We start from the raw sequence: 24,872 nt of genomic DNA on the forward strand, positions 1-24,872 counted from the left end.
TGAGGAGCAGTGGGGGGGGGTTTGGGAGTGTGAGGATCAGTGGGGGGGGGGTTTGGGAGTGTGAGGATCAGTGGGGGGGGGGTTTGGGAGTGTGAGGATCAGTGGGGGGGGGTTTGGGAGTGTGAGGATCAGTGGGGGGGGGTTTGGGAGTGTGAGGATCAGTGGGGGGGGGGGTTTGGGAGTGTGAGGAGCAGTGGGGGGGGTTTGGGAGTGTGAGGAGCAGTGGGGGGGGGTTTGGGAGTGTGAGGAGCAGTGGGGGGGGGGGGGTTTGGGAGTGTGAGGAGCAGTGGGGGGGTTTGGGAGTGTGAGGATCAGTGGGGGGGGGGGTTTGGGAGTGTGAGGAGCAGTGGGGGGGGGGGGTTTGGGAGTGTGAGGAGCAGTGGGGGGGGATTTGGGAGTGTGAGGAGCAGTGGGGGGGTTTGGGAGTGTGAGGAGCAGTGGGGGGGGGGGTTTGGGAGTGTGAGGATCAGTGGGGGGGGGGTTTGGGAGTGTGAGGATCAGTGGGGGGGGGGTTTGGGAGTGTGAGGAGCAGTGGGGGGGTTTGGGAGTGTGAGGATCAGTGGGGGGGGGGGTTTGGGAGTGTGAGGATCAGTGGGGGGGGGTTTGGGAGTGTGAGGAGCAGTGGGGGGGGGTTTGGGAGTGTGAGGAGCAGTGGGGGGGTTGGGAGTGTGAGGAGCAGTGGGGGGGTTTGGGAGTGTGAGGAGCAGTGGGGGGGTTTGGGAGTGTGAGGAGCAGTGGGGGGGGGGTTGGGAGTGTGAGGAGCAGTGGGGGGGGGTTTGGGAGTGTGAGGAGCAGTGGGGGGGGGGTTTGGGAGTGTGAGGAGCAGTGGGGGGGGTTTGGGAGTGTGAGGAGCAGTGGGGGGGGTTTGGGAGTGTGAGGAGCAGTGGGGGGCGGTTTGGGAGTGTGAGGAGCAGTGGGGGGGGTTTGGGAGTGTGAGGAGCAGTGGGGGGGGGGGGTTTGGGAGTGTGAGGAGCAGTGGGGGGGGTTTGGGAGTGTGAGGAGCAGTGGGGGGGGTTTGGGAGTGTGAGGAGCAGTGGGGGGGGTTTGGGAGTGTGAGGAGCAGTGGGGGGGGGTTTGGGAGTGTGAGGATCAGTGGGGGGGGGGGTTTGGGAGTGTGAGGATCAGTGGGGGGGGGTTTGGGAGTGTGAGGAGCAGTGGGGGCGTTTGGGAGTGTGAGGATCAGTGGGGGGGGGTTTGGGAGTGAGAGGAGCAGTGGGGGGGTTTGGGAGTGTGAGGAGCAGTGGGGGGGTTTGGGAGTGTGAGGAGCAGTGGGGGGGGGGTTTGGGAGTGTGAGGATCAGTGGGGGGGGGTTTGGGAGTGTGAGGAGCAGTGGGGGGGTTTGGGAGTGTGAGGAGCAGTGGGGGGGGGTTTGGGAGTGTGAGGATCAGTGGGGGGGGGTTTGGGAGTGTGAGGAGCAGTGGGGGGGTTTGGGAGTGTGAGGATCAGTGGGGGGGGGGGGTTTGGGAGTGTGAGGAGCAGTGAGGGGGGGTTTGGGAGTGTGAGGAGCAGTGGGGGGGTTGGGAGTGTGAGGAGCAGTGGGGGGGTTTGGGAGTGTGAGGAGCAGTCGGGGGGTTGGGAGTGTGAGGAGCAGTGGGGGGGGGTTTGGGAGTGTGAGGAGCAGTGGGGGCGTTGGGAGTGTGAGGAGCAGTGGGGGGGGGTTGGGAGTGTGAGGAGCAGTGGGGGGGGTTGGGGAGTGTGAGGAGCAGTGGGGGGGGTTGGGGAGTGTGAGGAGCAGTGGGGGGGGGGGGTTTGGGAGTGTGAGGAGCAGTGGGGGGGGGGTTTGGGAGTGTGAGGAGCAGTGGGGGGATTGGGAGTGTGAGGAGCAGTGGGGGGGTTTGGGAGTGTGAGGAGCAGTGGGGGGGTTGGGGAGTGTGAGGATCAGTGGGGGGGGGGTTGGGAGTGTGAGGAGCAGTGGGGGGGGTTGGGGAGTGTGAGGATCAGTGGGGGGGGGGTTTGGGAGTGTGAGGAGCAGTGGGGGGGGTTTGGGAGTGTGAGGAGCAGTGGGGGGGGTTTGGGAGTGTGAGGAGCAGTGGGGGGGGGGTTGGGAGTGTGAGGAGCAGTGGGGGGGGGTTGGGAGTGTGAGGAGCAGTGGGGGGGGGGTTTGGGAGTGTGAGGAGCAGTGGGGGGGGTTTGGGAGTGTGAGGAGCAGTGGGGGGGGTTTGGGAGTGTGAGGAGCAGTGGGGGGGCGGTTTGGGAGTGTGAGGAGCAGTGGGGGGGGTTGGGAGTGTGAGGAGCAGTGGGGGGGGGGGGTTTGGGAGTGTGAGGAGCAGTGGGGGGGGTTTGGGAGTGTGAGGAGCAGTGGGGGGGGTTTGGGAGTGTGAGGAGCAGTGGGGGGGGTTTGGGAGTGTGAGGAGCAGTGGGGGGGGGTTTGGGAGTGTGAGGATCAGTGGGGGGGGGGGTTTGGGAGTGTGAGGATCAGTGGGGGGGGGTTTGGGAGTGTGAGGAGCAGTGGGGGCGTTTGGGAGTGTGAGGATCAGTGGGGGGGGGTTTGGGAGTGAGAGGAGCAGTGGGGGGGTTTGGGAGTGTGAGGAGCAGTGGGGGGGTTTGGGAGTGTGAGGAGCAGTGGGGGGGGGGTTTGGGAGTGTGAGGATCAGTGGGGGGGGGTTTGGGAGTGTGAGGAGCAGTGGGGGGGTTTGGGAGTGTGAGGAGCAGTGGGGGGGGGGTTTGGGAGTGTGAGGATCAGTGGGGGGGGGTTTGGGAGTGTGAGGAGCAGTGGGGGGGTTTGGGAGTGTGAGGATCAGTGGGGGGGGGGGGTTTGGGAGTGTGAGGAGCAGTGAGGGGGGGTTTGGGAGTGTGAGGAGCAGTGGGGGGGTTGGGAGTGTGAGGAGCAGTGGGGGGGTTTGGGAGTGTGAGGAGCAGTGGGGGGGTTTGGGAGTGTGAGGAGCAGTGGGGGGGTTGGGAGTGTGAGGAGCAGTGGGGGGGGGTTTGGGAGTGTGAGGAGCAGTGGGGGCGTTGGGAGTGTGAGGAGCAGTGGGGGGGGGGTTGGGAGTGTGAGGAGCAGTGGGGGGGGTTGGGGAGTGTGAGGAGCAGTGGGGGGGGTTGGGGAGTGTGAGGAGCAGTGGGGGGGGGGGGTTTGGGAGTGTGAGGAGCAGTGGGGGGGGGGTTTGGGAGTGTGAGGAGCAGTGGGGGGATTGGGAGTGTGAGGAGCAGTGGGGGGGGTTTGGGAGTGTGAGGAGCAGTGGGGGGGGTTGGGGAGTGTGAGGATCAGTGGGGGGGGGTTGGGAGTGTGAGGAGCAGTGGGGGGGGTTGGGGAGTGTGAGGATCAGTGGGGGGGGGGTTTGGGAGTGTGAGGAGCAGTGGGGGGGGTTTGGGAGTGTGAGGAGCAGTGGGGGGGGGTTTGGGAGTGTGAGGAGCAGTGGGGGGGGTTTCGGAGTGTGAGGAGCAGTGGGGGGGGTTTGGGAGTGTGAGGAGCAGTGGGGGGGTTTGGGAGTGTGAGGAGCAGTGGGGGGGTTGGGAGTGTGAGGAGCAGTGGGGGGGGGGTTTGGGAGTGTGAGGAGCAGTGGGGGGGGTTTGGGAGTGTGAGGAGCAGTGGGGGGGTTTGGGAGTGTGAGGAGCAGTGGGGGGGTTGGGAGTGTGAGGAGCAGTGGGGGGGGTTTGGGAGTGTGAGGAGCAGTGGGGGGGTTTGGGAGTGTGAGGAGCAGTGGGGGGGTTGGGAGTGTGAGGAGCAGTGGGGGGGTTGGGAGTGTGAGGAGCAGTGGGGGGGGGGTTTGGGAGTGTGAGGAGCAGTGGGGGGGGTTTGGGAGTGTGAGGAGCAGTGGGGGGGGTTTGGGAGTGTGAGGAGCAGTGGGGGGGGGTTTGGGAGTGTGAGGAGCAGTGGGGGGGGTTTGGGAGTGTGAGGAGCAGTGGGGGGGGTTTGGGAGTGTGAGGAGCAGTGGGGGGGGGTTTGGGAGTGTGAGGAGCAGTGGGGGGGGTTTGGGAGTGTGAGGAGCAGTGGGGGGGGGGTTTGGGAGTGTGAGGAGCAGTGGGGGGGGGGGTTTGGGAGTGTGAGGAGCAGTGGGGGCGTTGGGAGTGTGAGGAGCAGTGGGGGGGGTTTGGGAGTGTGAGGAGCAGTGGGGGGTTCTGGTGATAATGGGCTAGGAACATCCGAGAGATTCAGGGATAAGTGCAATGAGTCTTTCACTGACTTTCTGACCCAGTCACTGAACTTCCATAATATTTCCTGAGTAGTTCACACGAATGGATGCGATGATAGAATTCCAGTAGTGCACAAAGAGACCATTCTGCCTATCGAATCTGCACTGACCACAATTCTACCCAGGCCCTATCCCTATAGCCCCATGTATTTACCCTGCTAATCCCTTGACACTAGGGTCAATTTAACATGGCCAATCAACATAACTTACATATCTTTGGGCTGTGGGAGGAATTGGAGGAAACCCATGCAGACACGTGCAGAATGTGCAACCTCCACACAGACAGTGACCCAAGCCAAGAATTGAATCTGGATCCCTGGTGCTGTGAGGCAGCAGTGCTAACCACTGTCCTGCATTTATGCTGACCCATGAGGCTTATTCAACTGAAGTATTTAAAGGCACAATCTAAATGTGGGATTTAATGGATTCTGGAGCTGGGGTTGGAATTGGTAAATTGGAATCCACACACTGAAACGTGTTATTTCAATCTATTCATTTATGGGCTGGCATTGCGGGCTAGACCAGCATTCACTGCTCATTCCTAATTGCCCTTGAGCAGGTGGTGTCACACTGCCTTCCTGAACAGCTGCAGTCCATGTGGCGTAGATACACTGGCAATGCTGTTAGGAAGGGAGTTCCAGGATTTTGATCCAAAAACCCAAGTCAGGATGGTAAATGGCTTGAAGGGGAACTTGCAGGCGTTGGTGTTGCCATATGTCTATTGAAGAAACTTGGTGAGCTGCAGTGTATCTTGTAGATGGTACCACCATGTGTCAGTGGTGAAGGGAGTGGTGAATTGTGTGCCACTCAATTGGGTGCTTTGCCCTGGATGGTGTTGAGCTTAAATGTTGATGGAGCTGCACCCACCCAGGCAAGTGGGGAGTATTCCATCACAATCCTGACTTACGCCTTGTAGATGGTGAAAATGCTTTTTAGAGTCAGGGGGTGAGTTATTCACCAGAGGATTCCCAGACCGTTATCTGTTCTTACAGCCACAGTATGGCTAGTCCAGTTCATTTTCTAATAACCCCCAGAATATTGATAATGCAGTATTCAATAATGTCAATGACATTAAATGTGAAGGGGAACTGGCTAGAATTTCTCTTGTTGGAGATGTTCATTGTCCGGTATTCATGTGGCATATGTTACTTGCCACATTTCAACCAAACTTGAATGTTGTCCAGGTCCTGTTGCATTTGGACATGGACAACTTCAGTAACTGAGAAGTTGAGAATGGTGCTGAGCATTGTGCAATCATCAACAGATATCCCCACTTCTGACCTTTTGATGGATGGGGTCATTGATGAAACAGCTGGAGATGGTTGGGTCTAGGACACTAACCAGAGGCACTCCTGCAGTGATATCCTGGAGCTGAGATGATTGACATTCAACAAGCACAACTATTTTTCTTTGAACCCAGGAAAGATTCCAAGCAGCAGAAAGTTTTCCTGATTCCCGTTGGCTTCAGTTTTGCTAGGTCTCCTCGATGTCACACTCGATTGAATGCAGCCTTGATGTCACGGGCCGTCTCTCTCACCTCACCTCTGGAATTCAGCTCTTTTGTCTATGTTTGAACCAAGGCTGTGATAAGGTGAGGAGCTGAGCGACCCTGGTGGAACCCAGACTGAACAGGTTATCGGCGAGTGAACATCACTTGATAGTGCTGGTGATGACACTTTCTATCGTTGAGAAGAGATTCAGGACACAAAGAATGTAGGAGATAATGAGAAGTAGTATGGAGGCTGATCCTTTGAGGTTTTTCTGCATCTGAAGGTTCTCACATACCTGAGCAATGGAGGGCTCCCCATTACATATTCAACACAATGATGAAACCTTTCACTGTCTGTGGTGAATCATCTTGTTGGCCGTATTGAAGACCATCTTTAAACTAAGGGGTGGATGAATGCCTAGTTGAGAATGAGATTCAGAGTTATGACAATTGCTTCTCAGCTCCTGAGTTTACAGAATGTTACAGATTTTGCCCATGGGAGGAATTTTTGTTGCGAAGATAAAGCGAGGAACATAGAACATAGAACATAACAGCGCAGAACAGGCCCTTCGGCCCACGATGTTGCGCCGACCAGCTTTTTAAAAAAAAACACTAACCCACTAATCTAAACCAATCCCATTTCGTCCATAAACCTATCCACAGATCTCTTAAACGCCCCCAAACTAGGCGCATTTACAACTGCAGCTGGCAGGGCATTCCAGTCCCTCACCACCCTCTGGGTAAAGAACCTACCCCTGACATCAGTCCTATAACTACCACCCCTTAATTTAAAGCCATGCCCCCTCGTGCTAGCTTTCTCCATCCTAGGAAAAATGCTATCACTATCCACCCTGTCTAAACCTCTAATCATCTTATATGTTTCAATAAGGTCCCCTCTTAGCCGCCTTCTTTCCAGCGAAAACAACCCCAAATCTCTCCTCATAGGATCTCCCCTCCATACCAGGCAACATCCTGGTAAACCTCCTCTGCACCCTCTCCAAAGCCTCTACATCCTTCCTGTAATGTGGGGACCAGAACTGCACACAATACTCCAAGTGCGGCCGCACCAGAGTTGTGTCCAGTTGCATCATGACGCTGCGACTCCTAAATTCAATCCCCCTACCAATAAACGCCAAGACACCGTATGCCTTCTTAACAACCTTATCTACTTGATTCCCAACTTTCAGGGATCTATGTACACATACACCTAGATCCCTCTGCTCCTCCACACTATTCAAAGTCCTCCCGTTAGCCCTATACTCAACACATCTGTTATTCCTACCGAAATGAATTACCTCACACTTCTCCTCATTAAACTCCATCCGCCACCTCGCGGCCCAGCTCTGCAACCTTTCTTAGTCACCCTGCAAACTATGACACCCTTCCTCACAATCTACCACACCTCCGACTTTGGTGTCATCAGCAAACTTACTAATCCACCCAACTATACCCTCATCCAGATCATTAATAAGTTATGAGCAACTTCATCAGGTGAGACTGAGCGAAGCAGACAGCCAAATGATAATTCCAGTTTGAAACTGCTCACTATCTGATTTCATCACACTAGCTGTATGAGATGGATCTGAGGGAAACGGTGCACCCTCAGCAGGAAGAGTGAAGGAGTGTGGGTATATATGTGGGAGACAGCTGGGCTCCAAGATGAGGAGAAATGCAATCCAGACCCTAAAGAGCCAGGTCACTCAGTTCTATTTGTGCATATTGAGAGGGTGGTCTTGGGCTTCAAAACAAGATGCAAACGCTGGGAAATTACACTGAACCTGTATAAAACTGTGGTTAGGCTACAACTGGAGTATTATGCCCAGTTCTGGTCACCACACTTTAGGAAAGATGCGATGTCCTTTGAGACAATACAGAGGAGGTTGACCAGAATAATTCCAGGGATGGGGGGATTTTAGTTACAAGGTTAGGTTGGAGAAGCTGGGGTTGTTCCCCTTGGAGCAAAAGAGGTTGAGGGGAGATTTGATTGAGGTGTACAAGATTTTGATACTTTTAGTTAAAGTGGACAACATTGCCAGGACTGGGGACATGAGTTTAAGTTTTGGGTGAGATGTACAGGGGGATATGAGGAAGCACCTTTGTACACAGTGAGTGGTAATGATCTGGAATTCACTGATCACGTGCAAGCTGAGATGATCAATTATATGAAAAAGGAAATCCAACAGACACGTGAAGGAATAACGTTTGCAGGGCTACAGGGGTAGAATGGGAGAATAGAACTGAAAGGTATGCTTGACTAGAATCAATTGGCCAAATGGCCTCTTTCTGTGGTATACATGACTCTATAATTTCACAATGACAAATAACGGGAGGCATGGATCTCCTGAACATTAGAATTGTTAGATTTGTTGTAAGAGCCGGTGTCATTTCTGAGCTAGTTGTAGGATGTTTTGAGGCCAAAGTGAAGATATTCCAGACTCAATCTGCAGACAGCAAGGTGTGAACACCAAGGGGAGAGTTAGAGCTAACCTATAATGCCTGTTTTGTAGTCCATCAACACCTCAAATTTATAATTCGCATCCTCTGTTTCAAATTTTTTCATGGTCTGTCCCCCTTCCTTTCTCTGTCTTCTCCTGCAATCCTGCAAAGCTTTTCTATGATCTGCATTCCTCTTCCATATCCCTGACTCCACCACTGGTGGTTTTAGCTTCAGCTGTGTTGGTCCTAAGCTCTGGAATTCAAGCCCCAGACCTCATCACCTTGCAATGTTCATGAAAACCTTACTTTAATAAAGCTTCTGATCACATGGTCCTACATGGCTCCATGATGCACCTTTATGACCATGTTAAAGATGTCATAAAAATGTCAATTGCTATCTCCTCTGAGTTAATGCTCCTTTTCCTCCACCTCTTTGCCACTATTCCTTCCCTCTATCATTCTCCTCTTCTGTTCATTCTCTGCTATTTCTTACTAAACTGGAGTTTAGTAGAGCGAGGGCTGACTTAATTGAAAGACCCTGAATGGATGTTTACTCTTGTGGGTAAGTCCAGAACTAGGGTGTACTGTTTTAAAGTTAAGAGTTACCTTTTGGAACAGAGATGAGGAGAAGTTTTCCTCAGAGAGATGTGTGATCCTGCATTAGAAAGCAATGGCAGCGGGGTCACTGGATATTTTTGAGGCGGAAGTAGATAGATTCATTCGCTTAACAAGAATCTAAGTTTATGGAGGGAGGGGTGGAGGGGTAAGATGGGAATGTGGAATCTGAAACACAAAACAGATCAGCCAGGGTCTTACTGAATGATGGAGCAGATCTGAAGGGCAGAATCAAGCAGCAACTTGTTTTCTCTCTAAAGTGGGAAACTCTCCCAGCTAATCTGACAGGGACTGCCCGATTCCATCAGGATTTTGACCTTACTTGGTGCTGCCACTAACAGACTTACCCCTCCTCAGGTCACATTAATGAGTCAGTCTAACAGTCCCGAGACGACAGTGCACTTGGCTCAGTTATTGTTCAGCCCAGTCTCCCCCACACACGGGCCAGCTTCATCTCAAATGACTCTGACCCCAAACATGGCTCATGGAAGGTGGACACTAGTCAGCAGTTGGATAACTGGGAAATATAGGGTGGAGCCCTCTGCAGATAGAAAGGAGATGCTGTGGGCTCTACACTCGTGCCTTGTGAGAAAGATGAGTTAGTTGTGACCATTCTCCCGATCACAGCAGGAACACACTGTACCCCCTGAATAATGGTTCCAGCAGGTATGGGTACAAAGCTTCAGCAGCAGCTTCCCACTGAGATCCATCATGGTGGTTACTGAATTCTGGCTGGGTGAACATCTCAGGTAACAGCTCCCAGCAGACATTGCCTGGAGTCTCACAGCTTCATCATCAACTATATAATGATGTGGGGATACTGGCGTTGGACTAGGGTGCGCACAATAAGAAGTCTCACAGCACCAGGGTAAAGTCCAACAGGTTTATTTGGAATCACAAGCTTTCAGAGTACTGCTCCTGCCTCATCGGATGAAGGGGCAGCGCTCCAAAAGCTTGTGATTCCAAATAAACCTGTTGGACTTTAACCTGAGGTTGTGAGACTTTTAACTATGTGATGGACTTCTACATTCAGTTTGTAGATGTCCTTTTGATTCTTTCAGGCCTGAGAGCATTGCTGGCTAGGCCAGACCAACACTTACTGCCCACATCTGCCTTTGAGAAGGTAAACTTGTATTTACCACCTCGATGTCTGAGTCCAGTGACACATATACAACATATCCATCATAAGCTCTTCAATCAAAGAGCTTGGATGATGAAAAGCCCTAGCTTGATGGCATATTCATCATGAAAGAAAATACATATTGAATACATATCCACCTTCCCCAACCTCAGCATATCCCAAAACATTTAACAGCCAAAGAAGTTCTTTTGAAGTGTAGTTGCTGTTGTATTGTAGGAAGTTTATTCCTGTGCCAAATGCTGTACGTGAGGGCGCAGGAATATCTTGTTCCCATGCTTACTGCAGGCAATGTCCCAGAGGAGAGGCTTCACTTGTGGAAGAAATTCAGGACATGGGTTGCAAGTGAAACAAAACAGAGGCTGGGTGACCAAGGTCCCAAATCCCTTCCTCAGGGTAAAGGCATCGAAATCCCAAGGTCAAAAATTAGCCATAAACTTCCCACACTTTCCGAAAGCCTACAGGGGAGTTAAATAATGTTTAAGGCCCTGGGGAACTGGTTACTCCTCTTAGAAACAGCTTTCTGATCGTGTTCAATTGATCTGTAAATGGCCCCATTAAAATTACACTGCTACACTAGAAGCAATTAGGACTTGCATTTATATAGCACCTTTCACAACTACAGAATGTCCCAAAGCACTTTACACCTAACAAGTACTTTTGAGGTGTAATGTAGGAATCTTGGCAGCCAATTTGTACATAGCAAGATCCCACAAACAACAAAGTGATCATGAGAATCTGTTTGTTGAGGGATAAATATTGGCTAGAGCATTCAACAGAATTCTCGCTCTCCTAAATAATGTCACTGAACCTTATATATTCATTAGAGATATTAACACATCAGCTGAAAGGTGGCATCTCCAACACAGTAGCATTCCCTCAGCATTGGACAGGAATGTCAGCCTAGATTTTGTGATCAACTCTCTGTAATGCAGCTAAAACCTTTTGATTTGATTTATTATTCACATGTATTAGCATACAGTGAAAAGTATTGTTTCTTGCACACTATACTGATAAAGCATACTGTTCATAGAGAAGGGAAGGAGAGAGTGCAGAATGTAGTGTTACAGTCATAGCTAGAGTGTAGAGAAAGATCAACTTAATGCAAGGTAGGTCCATTCAAAAGTCTGATGGCAGCAGGGAAGAAGCTGTTCTTGAGTCGATTGGTACGTGACCTCAGACTTTTGTACCTTTTTCCCAACAGAAGAAGGTGGAAGAGAGAATGTCCGGGGTGCGTGGGGTCCTTAAATTATGTAGAGGCAAAACATTGCTCGAGTAGAGTGTGTTATCAATTGAGCCATGGCTGCACCCCCCACCTTGACACACACACGTGTGTGCACGCACAGACACACAGACACACACACGTGTGTGCACGCACAGACACACAGACACACACACGTGTGTGCATGCACAGACAGAATTTTGCTGTCAGGGAAACAGAAGGTCGTTCCTGAAGGAACTCCCCCCCTCCAGGTGTCCCAGACAGGGGCTGGCTGATTAGTTTCCCAGGGCTGACATGGTAAGTGAGGCTTCCTATTTCTCAAGCCCTGCTCACTAAACTGCTGAGTTATTTCATGCCTCAAGAACAGAATACTACTGTCTTTTAATCTCAGAATGCCTTGTAGTTCCATTCTCGTTTCTGAGTCCAACTCTTGTTCAAGTTTTTCTGCCGATGTGTTGTCTCCGGAAATCAGCCGGTCAGACAATTCACCGAAACCTTTGGTGGATGCTGTTGTTGAGGATGTGTGTGTCGTTTGGTACACGCTGCCTGGCTATGGTATGACCTCACCCTTGCCTCCCCAGCCCCTTCAGCTCTGGCCTGGGGCTTGAGTCGCCCCTGCAGCTGATCCCCTTGAGAATCTAAGCTGGCAGGTGTGCCGGTGGCTTGCTGGCTCTCTGGCTGCTGCTGAATATCCGACTTGGCCTCTGCTCTCGCCTTCACCCGTCCGATTGTCCAGTCCTCCTCACTCTCAGTCCTGACCTCTGGTCAGCCGATCCGCTGCTCCTTGAAAACTGTGCCAGCCTGCCTGGCCCTCACACCTCCCAGCTCCTCACCTGGCTTGGGCAGCTATGCCTTGAACCTCGAGGACTGGATGTGCTGCTGGCTCGCTGCCTGCCCCCTGCTGTCTTTATCTGGCCTGCCCCAGCCAGGCTGGGCCTCTGTCCTCTCTTTGGTTGATTGCCTGCCCACCTTCCTCAGCCTTGATCAGGAGTGTGAAAGTCACCCTGTGGACTCACTGCTCCATCGTAACCCTTTTTAAAAAATATCCCATACATTTATTGTGTCAATGCAAAAACCCTCCCTGACCCCCACCTCAGGGCATCTGTCTCTTGTTCTTAAAGCTGCTAATATCTTGTTGCAACCTCTCACAGCTCTGGTTTAATATCCAATACATTTCTCCTTTTCTTCACCAGTGATGAAGAGTCAAATGGACTCGAAACATTGATTCAATTTTCTCTCCCTACGGATGCAGTCAGACACCGTTCTCTGTTCTTGTTTCAGATTCCAACATCCACAGTATTCTGCTTATATAACTGTTCCTGTTTAAATCTGTGTATGGTCTTACCCCTCACCAGCTCCTATACTCCTCCAGTCTAATAATGTGTCTCTCTGTGCCCATTCAATCTGGCCTTTTCAGCACCTGTGACTTCCTTTTCTCCATCAGTAGCGGCTGTGTCTTTATCCACCGTGGCCCCAACTGGGTCTGGAATTCCTTTATAAAACCTCTCCGCCTCCTACATTTTCGCCTTCCTTCAAAACCTTCCTTAAAAAAGACAGCAAGGTTTGAGCGAGATCTTGGTCATCGCTGCTAATATCTTATTGGGCTTGGCTTCTATTTTTGACTGAATAAGGTCCGTGTCATTTTAAAAAAAATCAGGTGACATTCTAATGCACTTTGTTCTAAGAGCATAAGAACTAGGAGCAGGAGTAAGCCAGCTGGCCCCTCGAGCCTGCTCCGCCATTCAATAAGATCATGGCTGATCTTCTCGTGGACTCAGCTCCACCTACTGCTTACTATAACCCTTAATTCCTTTACTGTTCAAAAATTTATTTATCCTTGCCTTAAAAACATTCAATGAGGTAGCCTCAACTACTTCACTGGGCAGGGAATTCCATAGATTCACAACGCTTTGTGTGAAGAAGTTCCTCCTCAACTCAGTCCTAAATCTGCTCCCCCTTATTTTGAGGCCATGCCCCCTAGTTCTAGTTTCACCCGCCAGTGGAAACAACTTCCCTGCTTCTATCTTATCTATTCCCTTCATAATCTTATATGTTTCCAGAAGACCTCCCCTCATTCTTCTGAATTCCAATGAGTATAGCCCCAGTCTACTCAGTCTCTCCTCCTAAGCCAATCCTCTCAACTCCAGAATCAACCGAGTGAATCTCCTTGGCACCCCCTCCAGTGCCAGTATATCCTTTCTCAAGTAAGGAGACCAAAACTGTACACAGTAACTCCAGGTGTGGCCTCACCAGCACCTTATGCAGCTGCAACATAACCTTGCTGTTTTTAAACTCCATCCCTCGAGCAATGAAGGGCAAAATTCCATTGTCTTCTTAATTACCTGCTGTACCTGCAAACCAACTCCTTGAGATTCCTGCACAAGGACACTCAGGTCTCTCTGCGCATAGTCCATTTTGCCGTTGTTCCTACCAAAATGGGTGACCTCACATTTACCCAACATTATACTCCATCTGCCAGACCCTCACCCACTCACTTAGATTATCTCTATCCCTCTGCACACTTTGTGTCCTCTGCACAATTTGCTCTGCCACCCATCTTAGTGTCATCTGCGAATTTTGACACATTACACTTGGTCCCCAACTCCACATCATGTATGTAAATTGTAAACAATGGCAGTCCCAACACTGATCCCTGAGGCACACCACTAGTCACTGATCGCCAGCCAGAAAAACACCCATTTACCCCCACTTTTTGCTTTCTGTTAGTTAACCAATCCTCTATCCATGCTGATACATTACCCGTAACACCGTGCATCTTTATTTTATGTAGCAGTCTTTGGCGTGGCACCTTGTCAAATGCCTTCTGGAAATCCCCATTGTCCACTGCACACGTAATGCTCTCAAAGAATTCCACCAAATTAGTCAAACATGACCTGCCCTTCACGAACCCATGCTGTGTCTTACCAATGGGACAATTTACATCCAGATGTCTCGCTATTTCTTCCTTGATGATAGATTCAAGTATTTTCCCTACTACAGAAGTTAACCTAATCGGCCTTTCGTCTACCTCCTTTTTCAAACAGTGGTGCCACATCTGTTGAGACACTAATTGGGCAGACGTTTCAGGCTGAGACACTAATTGTTCAGTTAAGTCAGGGATCTTTAATATAGAAACTAGAAGCTGGAGTAGGCCATTCAGCCCTTCGAGCCTGCCCCATCACTCACTATGATCATGGCTGATCATCAAATTCAATACCCTGATCCTCCTTTTCCCATATCCCCTGATCCACGTAGCCCTAACAGCTTTATCTAATTTCTTTCTGATATCAGACAATGTTTTGGTCTCAAATACATTCTGTGATCATGACTTTCCATACATTCACCACCCTCTGGGTGAAGAAATTCTTCCTCACCTCAGTCCTAAAATTTATCCCTTATCCTCAAACTATGAACCCTAATTCTGGATTGCCTTACCAATGGGAACATTCTTCCTGAATCTACCCTATCTATTCCTGTTAGACTTTTATAAGTTTTGATGAGGTCCTCTCTCACTCTTCTAAATTCCAGTGAATATAATCCTAACTGATTTAGCATCTCCTCATAATACCGTCCTGTCAGCCCAGGAATCAGCCCGGTAAACCTTCGCTGTTCCCCCTCTGCAGCAAGCACATCCTTCCTCAGATGAGACACCAAAACTGTACACAATACTTCATTTGTGGCCTCACCAATGCCCTAAACAATTACAACGAAATATCCCTATTCTTATCCTCAAATCCTCTCGCTATGAAGGCAAACATATCATTTGCCTTCTTTACTGCCTGCTGTACCTGCGTGCTTACTTTCAGCAACTGATGCACGAGGACACCATGGTCTTGCTGAATGTCCACCTCTCTTAATTTACACTCGTTCAAATAATAATCTGCCTATTATTGCTACCAAAGTGGATAACCTCATAATTATCCACATTATACTGCATCTGCCATGCAAATACCCACATACTCAGCCTGTCCAAATCATGCTGAAACATCTCTGAATCCTCCTCACGGCTCACCCTCTCATCCAACTTGGTGTCATCTGCAAATTTGGAGACAATTCAATTAGTTCCCTCTTCCAAATCATTTATAATGAGAATAGTTGGGGTCTTGGCACAGATCCCTGCGGAACGCCACTAGTCGTTGTCTACCAATTGGAAAAGACCCAGTTATGCCAACTCTTTGCCTCCTGTTTGCTAACCAGCTTTCTATCCATCTCAAATTACTACCTGCATTCCCATGTGCTTTAACTTTGCATAGTGGTGTGCTACTTTGTCAAAAGCCTTCTGAAAGTCTAAATAAACCACATCGACTGGTTCTCCCTGGTCAACTCCACTAGTTACATCCTCAAAGAATTCCAATAGATTCACCAAGCATGATTTCTCCTTTGCAAATCCATGCTGATTTTGTTTGATTATGTCACTGATTTCCAGATGCTAAGCTATGACATCCTTGATAATGGACTCCAGCAACTTCCCAGTACTGACACTAGGCTCACAGGTCTACAGTTTCCTGTTTTCTCTCTACCTCCCTTTTTGAATCATCATTTCCATAAGGAGCCGCATTCAAATAGGGATTCAGGAAGAATAATGACTGTTTTATCACAGTAAGAAGATTGGCAACCAAGGGCAGAACGAACACAAGCCAAAGAAAAATCTTATTATAATTTGACAAAGACCTCTGAAGGTTTACAATTCAGGATACCCTTCATCCGCACATTGTTCTGTTCAAGTATTTTAACAAGTGCTATGGAAAATTTGTTTGATTCACTAAAGCTCTAGCAAAATTTGAGTGCTAATGTGTACCGTGGTCCTGTCCCACTGACCTGGCAGCAGTTGAAGGTTAAATCAGAAGGTGTTACTCACCGTCCCTACTCGGTTGATGGCACACGTGAAACAGTGATTGGCAATGGCAGCATTCCTGGCTTCAATGGGCCACATGGGTTCACTGAAACAGTTACAATAACAAGCTTAAAGAAGCACGTCCTTTCCAGGTCCTTCCACTGCGTCAAGAAATTTGGAGAACTGCCTATTAACTGTACCCTGTTAGTTATATTTATCATTCGTAACAACCTCCAAAAGAAAACTCTCGGGATAAAACAACTGGGATGTAAATCATAGAGCAGGCAAAAAGCACAAACTCTCCTGTTTAACAATATATTTGTGAGGGAAACGAAGAATAGCTCTCTGAGATTTAGCATGGTATTGGTCTCTTTAATTTTGTCATGGCGCATAATGAGTTAAAAAGCAGATTCCCTCACACAGAAAAGTTCCAGCTCAATTTATTATGTTAACTGGCTGATCTGATTGAAAATAAATGTATAGGAGTGTGTGATACATACTAAGTACTAACTTATTTATCAATACATGTTGTTTCTCTCACAGACAGGGGCGGGGATGGGCAAAGGTATATAAATGCAGCTAAACGTTGTGGGATTGTCAGCAAACAAGCCTCACGCCTTACCCAATGATAGAGCGGAGGGCAATACTGGAGACGTTTGGACCCAGGACACTTCCCGGATGATGTCTTGGGCCTAGATACCTGGCCTCTGACAGATGTAGCCACCTTCTTCCTGGTGATAACACACTCAGTTAGATAGCCCTTGATGAGAAGTGCAGTCACTCCCACCTTCATCTGATGTCTTTGTCTGGACAGAGGCTCTGGAACAAGGTAACTCTGGCTCAATTGGAGCTGAGTAGCTTATGAGTGTGAAGGAGTCACTTGATAGCAATATTGGCAATTCCTTCACTGAACATTCGGAGAGGCTGATAGGGCAATAATTGCTCGGATTAGAGTTATATACATAGGCTACAGCCAGGCAATAGCCCACATTATTGGTCAGCTGTCAACATCATAGCTGCACTGAAATATTCCCGAGACTGTAATCAGTATTCCCTCTCATTTTACTCTGGAATGCTGAGTGATTTCCTTCCGCGCATGGACCCTTGACATTATTTTTGTGTGGTAAAATGTCCAGATTGTGCATGGTCGCACCAGGACCAGAATTCAGACAGAACATTGACTGTAACCCACGAGACAGCTAAAACCTTCTCTCAGCAGTGGTATCATGGAGATGGTTTGAGTTTATGAGAAGCAGTTTAATCTAACAACTAATCTACTGAAAACCAGGCTAGTAAATCCTGACATTGAAATGTGTCTTTCCTGACCTTTTTCAATCAGTGCTTATGGAATCCTCCTCCAACCACACAGTCAGAACGACAAAAGGAGCAAATATTAGTGACCTAAAAGCCAATATAAAGGTTACAGGGCTGACTTAAACATAATACAGCCCTTTACTGACTGACTCACACACCTGAAATGTATTTTGATCAGATTAATAGAAAGCTACTTACCTAATCAAAACGTGTCACTCCTGAGCCCCACTTTCACTGGCTTCTCCTCTTAAAAGATCTCTTATCGACTGCAGGATATTAATAAATATCCTCTGTATAGCACCACCACCACCCCCACCACTACCCTGCGTTGTCTTGTCAACTGTCCAAATTATTTTAAATGAAGCAGCCTCCCATACTGTATCAATGAAACACAATACAAGTTCAAGGTGCAGGAGGTTTTTCTTCAATTAGGCACTTTGCAACCTTCCAAACTCAACACCGAGATCAGCAATTTAAAACCCTAACCTTTATCCCTCTGTCCTTGGGGAGCTTTTGGTGGTAATTCCCCTTTTCCCATTTAACCCTCAAAACCTACTCTTTCATTTTCTTTACTCATCCCGTTCCCATCTCTTTTTACCTTGCACAATCATCCCTTTTCTTATTTATTATTGCTACAATCCCAGATGATTTTGTCATGAGACAAGTCAGAATGACGCCTGGTTTGATAGGTCCCAACACTGTTTGAAAGTGAGGAGGGAAGGAACTGAGTAAATTCACAGGAATCTGATGAACTTTTAACAGAAAGAATATAACATTTATTAAACAAGAAAGATGAACTATATTACACCAGACAAAATGGTTGGGAAAAAACTCGATATAAACAAAAGAAAATAATTCTGATATTCAATACTCCTTTATCCCAGCTATAGTTTTACTGACAGAAATTAGGAAAGGTAAATCAATTCACCACATCCAGCTTACACTCTAACATTCAGCATCCATGTGAATTAACGGGAGAACTGTATACAGACACACTGTACTCCAAAGTAAATGACAGATGCGACCAAAGCAGATTCTATGGATTTCCCAACAATCCATCCAAATGCTCGTCATGCTGTGATCCAATCAATCTCACTGAAACTTTGTCTGTCTGGCAAGGGTTCCCAAACTCCAAATGTGAAGAACACGCCTTGGAATTCTCTCCAAACCTGGCTCCCACCTGGACGGCTACAAGAACCCACCTCCAAGACTTTAATCTCACCGTCTGAGATTCCTTTCCTACAAGGTTCAAGTCAGAATTGCATGACTCTCATCCAGGTCAAAGTAGAATGGAGGCCCTAACAGGAATTGTGTGGTAGCTGGGCATTGACAAGGAAATAGAAAGGATGGTTGCAAAGTTCAACAGGCTTTACCACCACTCGTGAATTTGTATCCATGGGAGTGGCCAGGCTGACCATGGGTGAGGTTACATATAGATTTTGCTGGGCCATTCATGGGTCATATGTTTCTTGTGTAGGTAGACGCACAATCCAAGTGGTTAGATGTGCAATCGACGAAGTCCACAACAGCCACGGACACCATTGACAAGTTAAGGAAGATATTTGCTATCCATGGCATTCCAGATGTGGTGGTGTCTCACAGACAATGGCACATCATTCAGGACGGAAGAGTTCCAAAATTTCTTAAGTCCAATGGCATTTGCCATGTGAGGGCGGTACCTTGCCACCTAGCATCAAATGGGCTGACAGAGCAGGCGGTGCAAACATTTAAATCATCAATAAAAAACAAGTAAACTTTATGACTTTGCTTGTCCCAAAACCATGAAATCGCACCCAAGGTCAACGGACCTTTTCACGGTCCACCTCTCGTCTGCTCTAATTCCCGTGGTGGGCAGGGCAGTAAAATTCTGGCACTGTCTTATAACACCACCCCTAACATGACCACAGGGATCACACCAGCTGAGATACTGATGGGAAGCCATTTAAGAACATGACTGGATAGGATATTCACAAATTTGGCAGGGAAGGTGGAGGTTGGGCAAGCTTTTCAGAAGGAAAATCATGATTCAGAAAAAAAACAGAGTTTAATGTGGAAGATGCCATTGTTGTTAAAAGCTTTGCAGTAGTTCTGGCCTGGGTAACTGGTTAAATAGTGGCGAGAACAGGACTGGTCTCCTACAACTGGAGATACAAGGCTGTCGGCTTAGGAAACATGTAGACCATCCAATGAAGAGAGCAGTAATGGACACAGGGGATCTACAGGTGACCCCTGCAGATAGTTTGAGGATGAGGAGGTTATTAGGATTTCATTCAGAATGTGGGAGCAAAGATGGAGGAGCCAGAAGCTGCAATGAGATCCTAGATTAACGAGTCTGTCTTTCTCATCTGTCCCATCAGGTCCTTTAAATGTAGAAGAACCAAACCGAGACCAACCACAAACTAACGCCTACTCCCTGAACTAGTGGCCTACTCCCCCCCAAACTGAGGCTTACTCCCAAATTGAGGCCTACCACAGCCCAGAGTGTCTGGACTGATTAAATCTCTGCTGAGTTTTCCAGTGGTTTTTCCCGTTACCTGTTTTCTCCAGAGTCTATTATGAACCTTAAATCAAATCAGTGTTTTTACAGATTTAACGTAAACTGCCTTACTTTTGTACTCTGTGACTCTAAGAGCTGGTCATTGGGATTAGCCTGGATAGTGCTTTGCCAGTCAGCACAATAAGAACATAAGAAATAGGAGCAGGAGTCGGCCATCTAGCCCTTCGAGCCTGCCCCGCCATTCAATAAGATCATGGCTGATCTGTCGTGTCTCAGTTCCACATTCTCGCCCTCTCCCCATAACCCTTAATCCCCTTGCCTATCAAAAACCTATCAACCCGCATCTTAAATATATTTAGCGAGGCAGCCTCCACCACTTCAATGGGCAGAGAATTCCAGAGATTCACCACCCTTTGAGTGAAGAAGTTCCTCCTCAACTCCGTTCTAAACCGCCCCCCCTTTATCTTGAGGCTGTGCCCTCTAGTCCTACTGTCCTTTCTGAGCAGGAAGAGCCTCTCCACCTCTATCCTATCCATCCCATTCATCATCTTATATGTCTCAATGAGATCTCCCCTCATTCTTCTAAACTCTAACGAGTACAAGCCCAGTTTATTCAGCCTCTCCTCATAGTTCAACCCCCTCAATTCCAGTATCAGCCTAGTAAACCTCCTCTGCACTCCCTCCAAGGCCAAAATATCCTTGCGTAAGTACGGCGACCAAAACCGCACACAGTACTCCAGCTGCGGCCTCACCAATGCCCTATACAGCTGCAGCAAGACCTCCCTACTTTTATATTCAATCCCCCTCGCTATGAAGGCCAGCATCCCATTTGCCTTCCTGACCACCTGCTGCACCTGTAGGCTGGGTTTTTGCGACTCATGCACAAGGACCCCGAGGTCCCTCTGCACCGTTGCATGCTGCAGTTTTTCGCCATGTAAGTAATAGTCCTTCCTACCATTATTCCTACCAAAGTGGACAACCTCACATTTGCCAACATTAAATTCCATTTGCCAGTTCCTGGCCCATTCGCCCAGCCTATCTAGATCCTTCTGCAGACTCTCCACACCCTCTGCACAATTTGCCGTTCCCCCAATCTTGGTGTCATCAGCAAATTTCGACACAATACACTCGGTTCCCTCCTCCAGATCATCTATATAAATGGTAAATAGCTGAGGCCCCAGCACCGACCCCTGGGGCACTCCACTAGTCACCAATCGCCAATCCAAATAGCACCCATTGACCGCCACTCTCTGCCTCCTGTTTGACAAAGTATGGGCTGAGTGGTCTCCCTCTGTGCTGTAAATCTTATCGTGAAAATCTGTTTCTTTAGCAAAGCTTCTGGTCTCTTGCCTTAATAATTTATGTGCCTCAATGTCAAATTTGGTTTGATATTAATCCTGTGAAGTTTGACTCTGTTGAAAACTCAGTCTGATCTCCATCCCAGTTCCAGCGAAGGGCGCTACCCTCCACTAACTCTCCAGGAACCAGCGATCCTCACGATACAACTCCTCATATTGATTGCAGGTTCACGGCATAGCCAACATGCACAGCTCATACTGGACAAGAGTGTAGAGGTCTTAGCAATTAAATGTCAATGTGAACATTGCTCTGCCAACATCATCTTGCAGCAGCTGAGAGATACAATATGTTTGGAAATGTGATTTAAATCTGATAATATGCTGACATAGATTTAGAAAGATTCCATCTGGTGAAGTGGACTTCCATTTGTACCTTGTATAGTTTCCTGTTAATGTTCTCATCTGCTTAATTGGATTTGCATTACAGGCTAATCATGTATATGGGTTTATAGTTTCAAACTAAGTACAAATACAGAGAGATCTCCACCCACCCATCATACTCTAATTTGAAAAATTTCCAATATTTGGGGATGTGGAAATTTAGAAAACACAACAAATTTTTGCTATTTTGAGAAAATATTTTTCAAAGTTCATGATTAATTCAATCACAATGAAAGTCATGGCCATCTGTTCTACCTAATACTGGCATAATGAAAGTAATCAGTGGAAGCAATACACTATGTTACATCAATAACGATTTGGCTAGAACATCATAAGGTTCTTGCCAACTGGAGAGTGAAGTGTGACCACAGATATCATTAAAATCAGTCACACTGTTCTCTTACCTCAGATCCCCGACAGTAGCACAGGGGTTGAAGATAATCTCAGCTCCGTTAATACTGTACATCAACCAGTTCAAAGGGTGGTGCCGACCAAAGCAGATATTTACAGCGATCCGTCCAAACTGAGTTTGAAACACTCTGTGTCCCGTGTTTCCCTCCATGTAGTACGTAGACTGTGAAGAAGGAAAGACATCCGTAACTAGAATTAATGCGTGTTAAATACTTTGTCAGGGACTCAAAAGGTTGTTTATTAACAAGGGAAAACTGCAGCGGCTGGCATCCCCATCCTACTGCCCCGAGCAGCCCACCAACTGCCCCAGTCCCTACATGTTTCAGACCATCTTCTGCTTAAAAAAAAGAGCTCCACCCCCTAGGATGATTATCCACTATGTGTAGATGCCGGCGTTGGACTGGGGTAAACACAGTCAGAAGTCTCGCAACACCAGGTTAAAGTCCAACAGGTTTATTTGGTAGCAAACGCCACTAGCTTTCGGAGTGCTGTCCCTTTGTCAGGTGAGTGGGAGTTCTGTTCACAAACAGGGCATATAAAGACTCAAACTCAAATTTACAAAATAATGATTGGAACGCGAGTCTTTACAGGTAATCAAGTCTTAAAGGTACAGATAATGTGAGTGGAGAGAGGGTTAAGCACAGATTAAAGAAATGTGTATTGTCTCCAGACAATACAGTGAGGTTTTGCAAGTCAAGGCAAGTCGTGGTTATTACAGATAGTGCGACATGAACCCAAGATCCCGATTGAGGCCGTTCTCATGTGTGTGGAACTTGACTATCAGTCTCTGCTCAGTGACCCTGTGTTGTCATGTGTCGTGAAGGCCGCCTTGGAGGACGTTTACCTGAAGGTCAGAGGCCGAATGCCCGCGACTGCTGAAGTGTTCGCCAACAGGAAGAGAACACTCTTGCCTGATGATTGTCGAGATGTGTTCATTCATCTGTTGTCATAGCGTCTGCATCGTCTCCCCAATGTACCATGCCTCGGGACATCCTTTCCTGCAGCAATAGGAACATTGGCCGAGTTGCAAGAGTGTGTACCATGTACCTGGTGGATGGTGTTCTCACGTGAGATGATGGCATCCATGTCAATGATCCAGCACGTCTTGCAGAGGATCCAGACACACGGAACAGCCATGGGGACCAAATCTGAACCTCAAATATGCCAACATCTTCATGCACAGGCTCGAACAAGAGCTCTTCACCGCACAGGATCTTCAACCGATGCTATACGCTAGATACATCAATGACATTTTCTTCCTTTGGACTCATGGTGAACAATCACTGAAACAACTATATGATGACATCAACAAGTTCCATCCCACCATCAGACTCACTGTGGACTACTCTCTGTATTTGGCTGCATTCTTGGACACATGCGTCTCCATTAAGGACGGTCACCTCAGCACCTCACTGTACTGCAAGCCCGCAGATAACCTCACGATGCTCCACTTCTCCAGCTTCCACCCTAAACTTGTTAAAGAAGCTATCTCCTACGGGCAAGCTCTCCGTATACACAGGATCTGCTCAGATGAGGAGGATCACAACAGGCACCTCCGGATGCTGAAAGACGCGTTCATAAGAACAGGACATGGCGCTTGACAGTTCCGACACACAGTGCAAAACTGCTCCAACCTCCTCAGAAGACAAACGTGGTGGACACAGTACCCTTTGTTGTCCAGTATTTCTCTGGAGTGGTGAAGCGACAACATCTTCTCCAGAGTTTTCAAGATGTTATTGATGAAAATGAACATCTCACCAGGGCCATCCCCACAGCCCTACATCTTGCCTTCAAACAACTGCACAACCTCAAACAGACGACTGTCTGCAGCAAACTACCCAGCCTTCAGCAGAATAGTGACCACAACACCACACAACCCTGCCACAGCAACCTCTGTAAGACATGCCGGATCATCGACACAGAAGCCATCATCTCACATGAGAACACCATCCACCAGGTACACGGTACATACTCTTGCAACTCAGCCAACATTGTCTATCTGATACGCTGCAGGAAAGGATGTCCCGAAGCATGGTACACTGGGGAGGCCATGCAGACGCTATGACAACAGATGAATGAACATCGCTTGACAATCACCAGGCAAGAGTGTTCCCTTCCTGTTGGGGAACACTTCAGCGGTCATGGCGTTCGGTCTCTGATCTTCGGATAAGCGTTCTCCAAGGTGGCCTTCATGAAATGCGACAGCACAGAGTCGCTGAGCAGAAACTGATAGCCAAGTTCTGCACACATGAGGACGGCCTCAACCTGGATTTTGGGTTCATGTCACACTATGTGTAACCCCCACGACTTGCCTGGGCTTGCAAAACCTCACTAACTGTCCTGTCTGGAGGCAATATACATCTCTTTAACCTGTGCTTAACGCTCTCTCCACTCACATTGTCTGTACCTTTAAGACTTGATTACCTGTAAAAGACTTGCATTCCAACCATTATTTTGTAAATTGAGTTTGTATCTTTATATGCTCTATTTGTGAATAGAACTCCCACTCACCTGACGAAGGGGCGGCACTCTGAAAGCTAGTGGCTTTTGCTACCAAATAAACCTGTTGGATTTTAACCTGTTGTGAGACTTCTTACTGTGATTATCCACTCTCTGTCCCATTTTGGTCACTGCTGCTGTGTGGTCCATAAGGGCATTATCAACACAATACCAAGATCACACATTTCAATTCCAATGGAAGGTTCAAAATCCAAAATGCCTCCAAATCATTCTGATCTGAGACATCGACATCAACATCACCATTCCTTCATCTCTGCTGGCTCAGAATTCTGTCACACCTTTCACTAGTAGGAGCAATGCAGTCTGCCTTCCTGCTAGCACCTTCAATCACGACTATTCTATTTTAATTTAGAGGTAGCAACATTTAAATATCAGGAAATGGAATATAATTGGAAAATTGAGCTCTGAATATAGAGGTGGACCACATCAGAGTTTCACTTTTAGAAGAGCTATTGAAGATGTTTACCTTCTTTCATCAGTGCAGGAAGGTTATACAGAATGTACAGCACACAAACAGGCCATTC

At 48.1% G+C, this 24,872-nt stretch overlaps 1 protein-coding gene across 2 annotated transcripts in view; it reads right to left on the reverse strand.

Moving 5' to 3' along the window:
* The window catches only part of upb1 (ureidopropionase, beta), a 125,771-nt gene that overhangs the window by 16,620 nt on the left and 84,279 nt on the right, over nucleotides 1-24,872 (reverse strand). For both annotated transcript variants that reach the window (XM_080208603.1, XM_080208602.1), the window contains exons 6-7: nucleotides 21,822-21,991; nucleotides 15,892-15,973 (exon numbers count right to left, since the gene is read on the reverse strand). In XM_080208603.1, coding sequence (XP_080064729.1) covers nucleotides 15,892-15,973; nucleotides 21,822-21,991 — 252 coding nt within the window. The remainder of the gene's footprint in view (nucleotides 1-15,891; nucleotides 15,974-21,821; nucleotides 21,992-24,872) is intronic.

This window comes from Carcharhinus amblyrhynchos, chromosome 20, assembly GCF_965287045.1.
Source record: "Carcharhinus amblyrhynchos chromosome 20, sCarAmb.v2.hapA, whole genome shotgun sequence".
NCBI classification, from domain to species: Eukaryota; Metazoa; Chordata; class Chondrichthyes; order Carcharhiniformes; family Carcharhinidae; genus Carcharhinus; species Carcharhinus amblyrhynchos.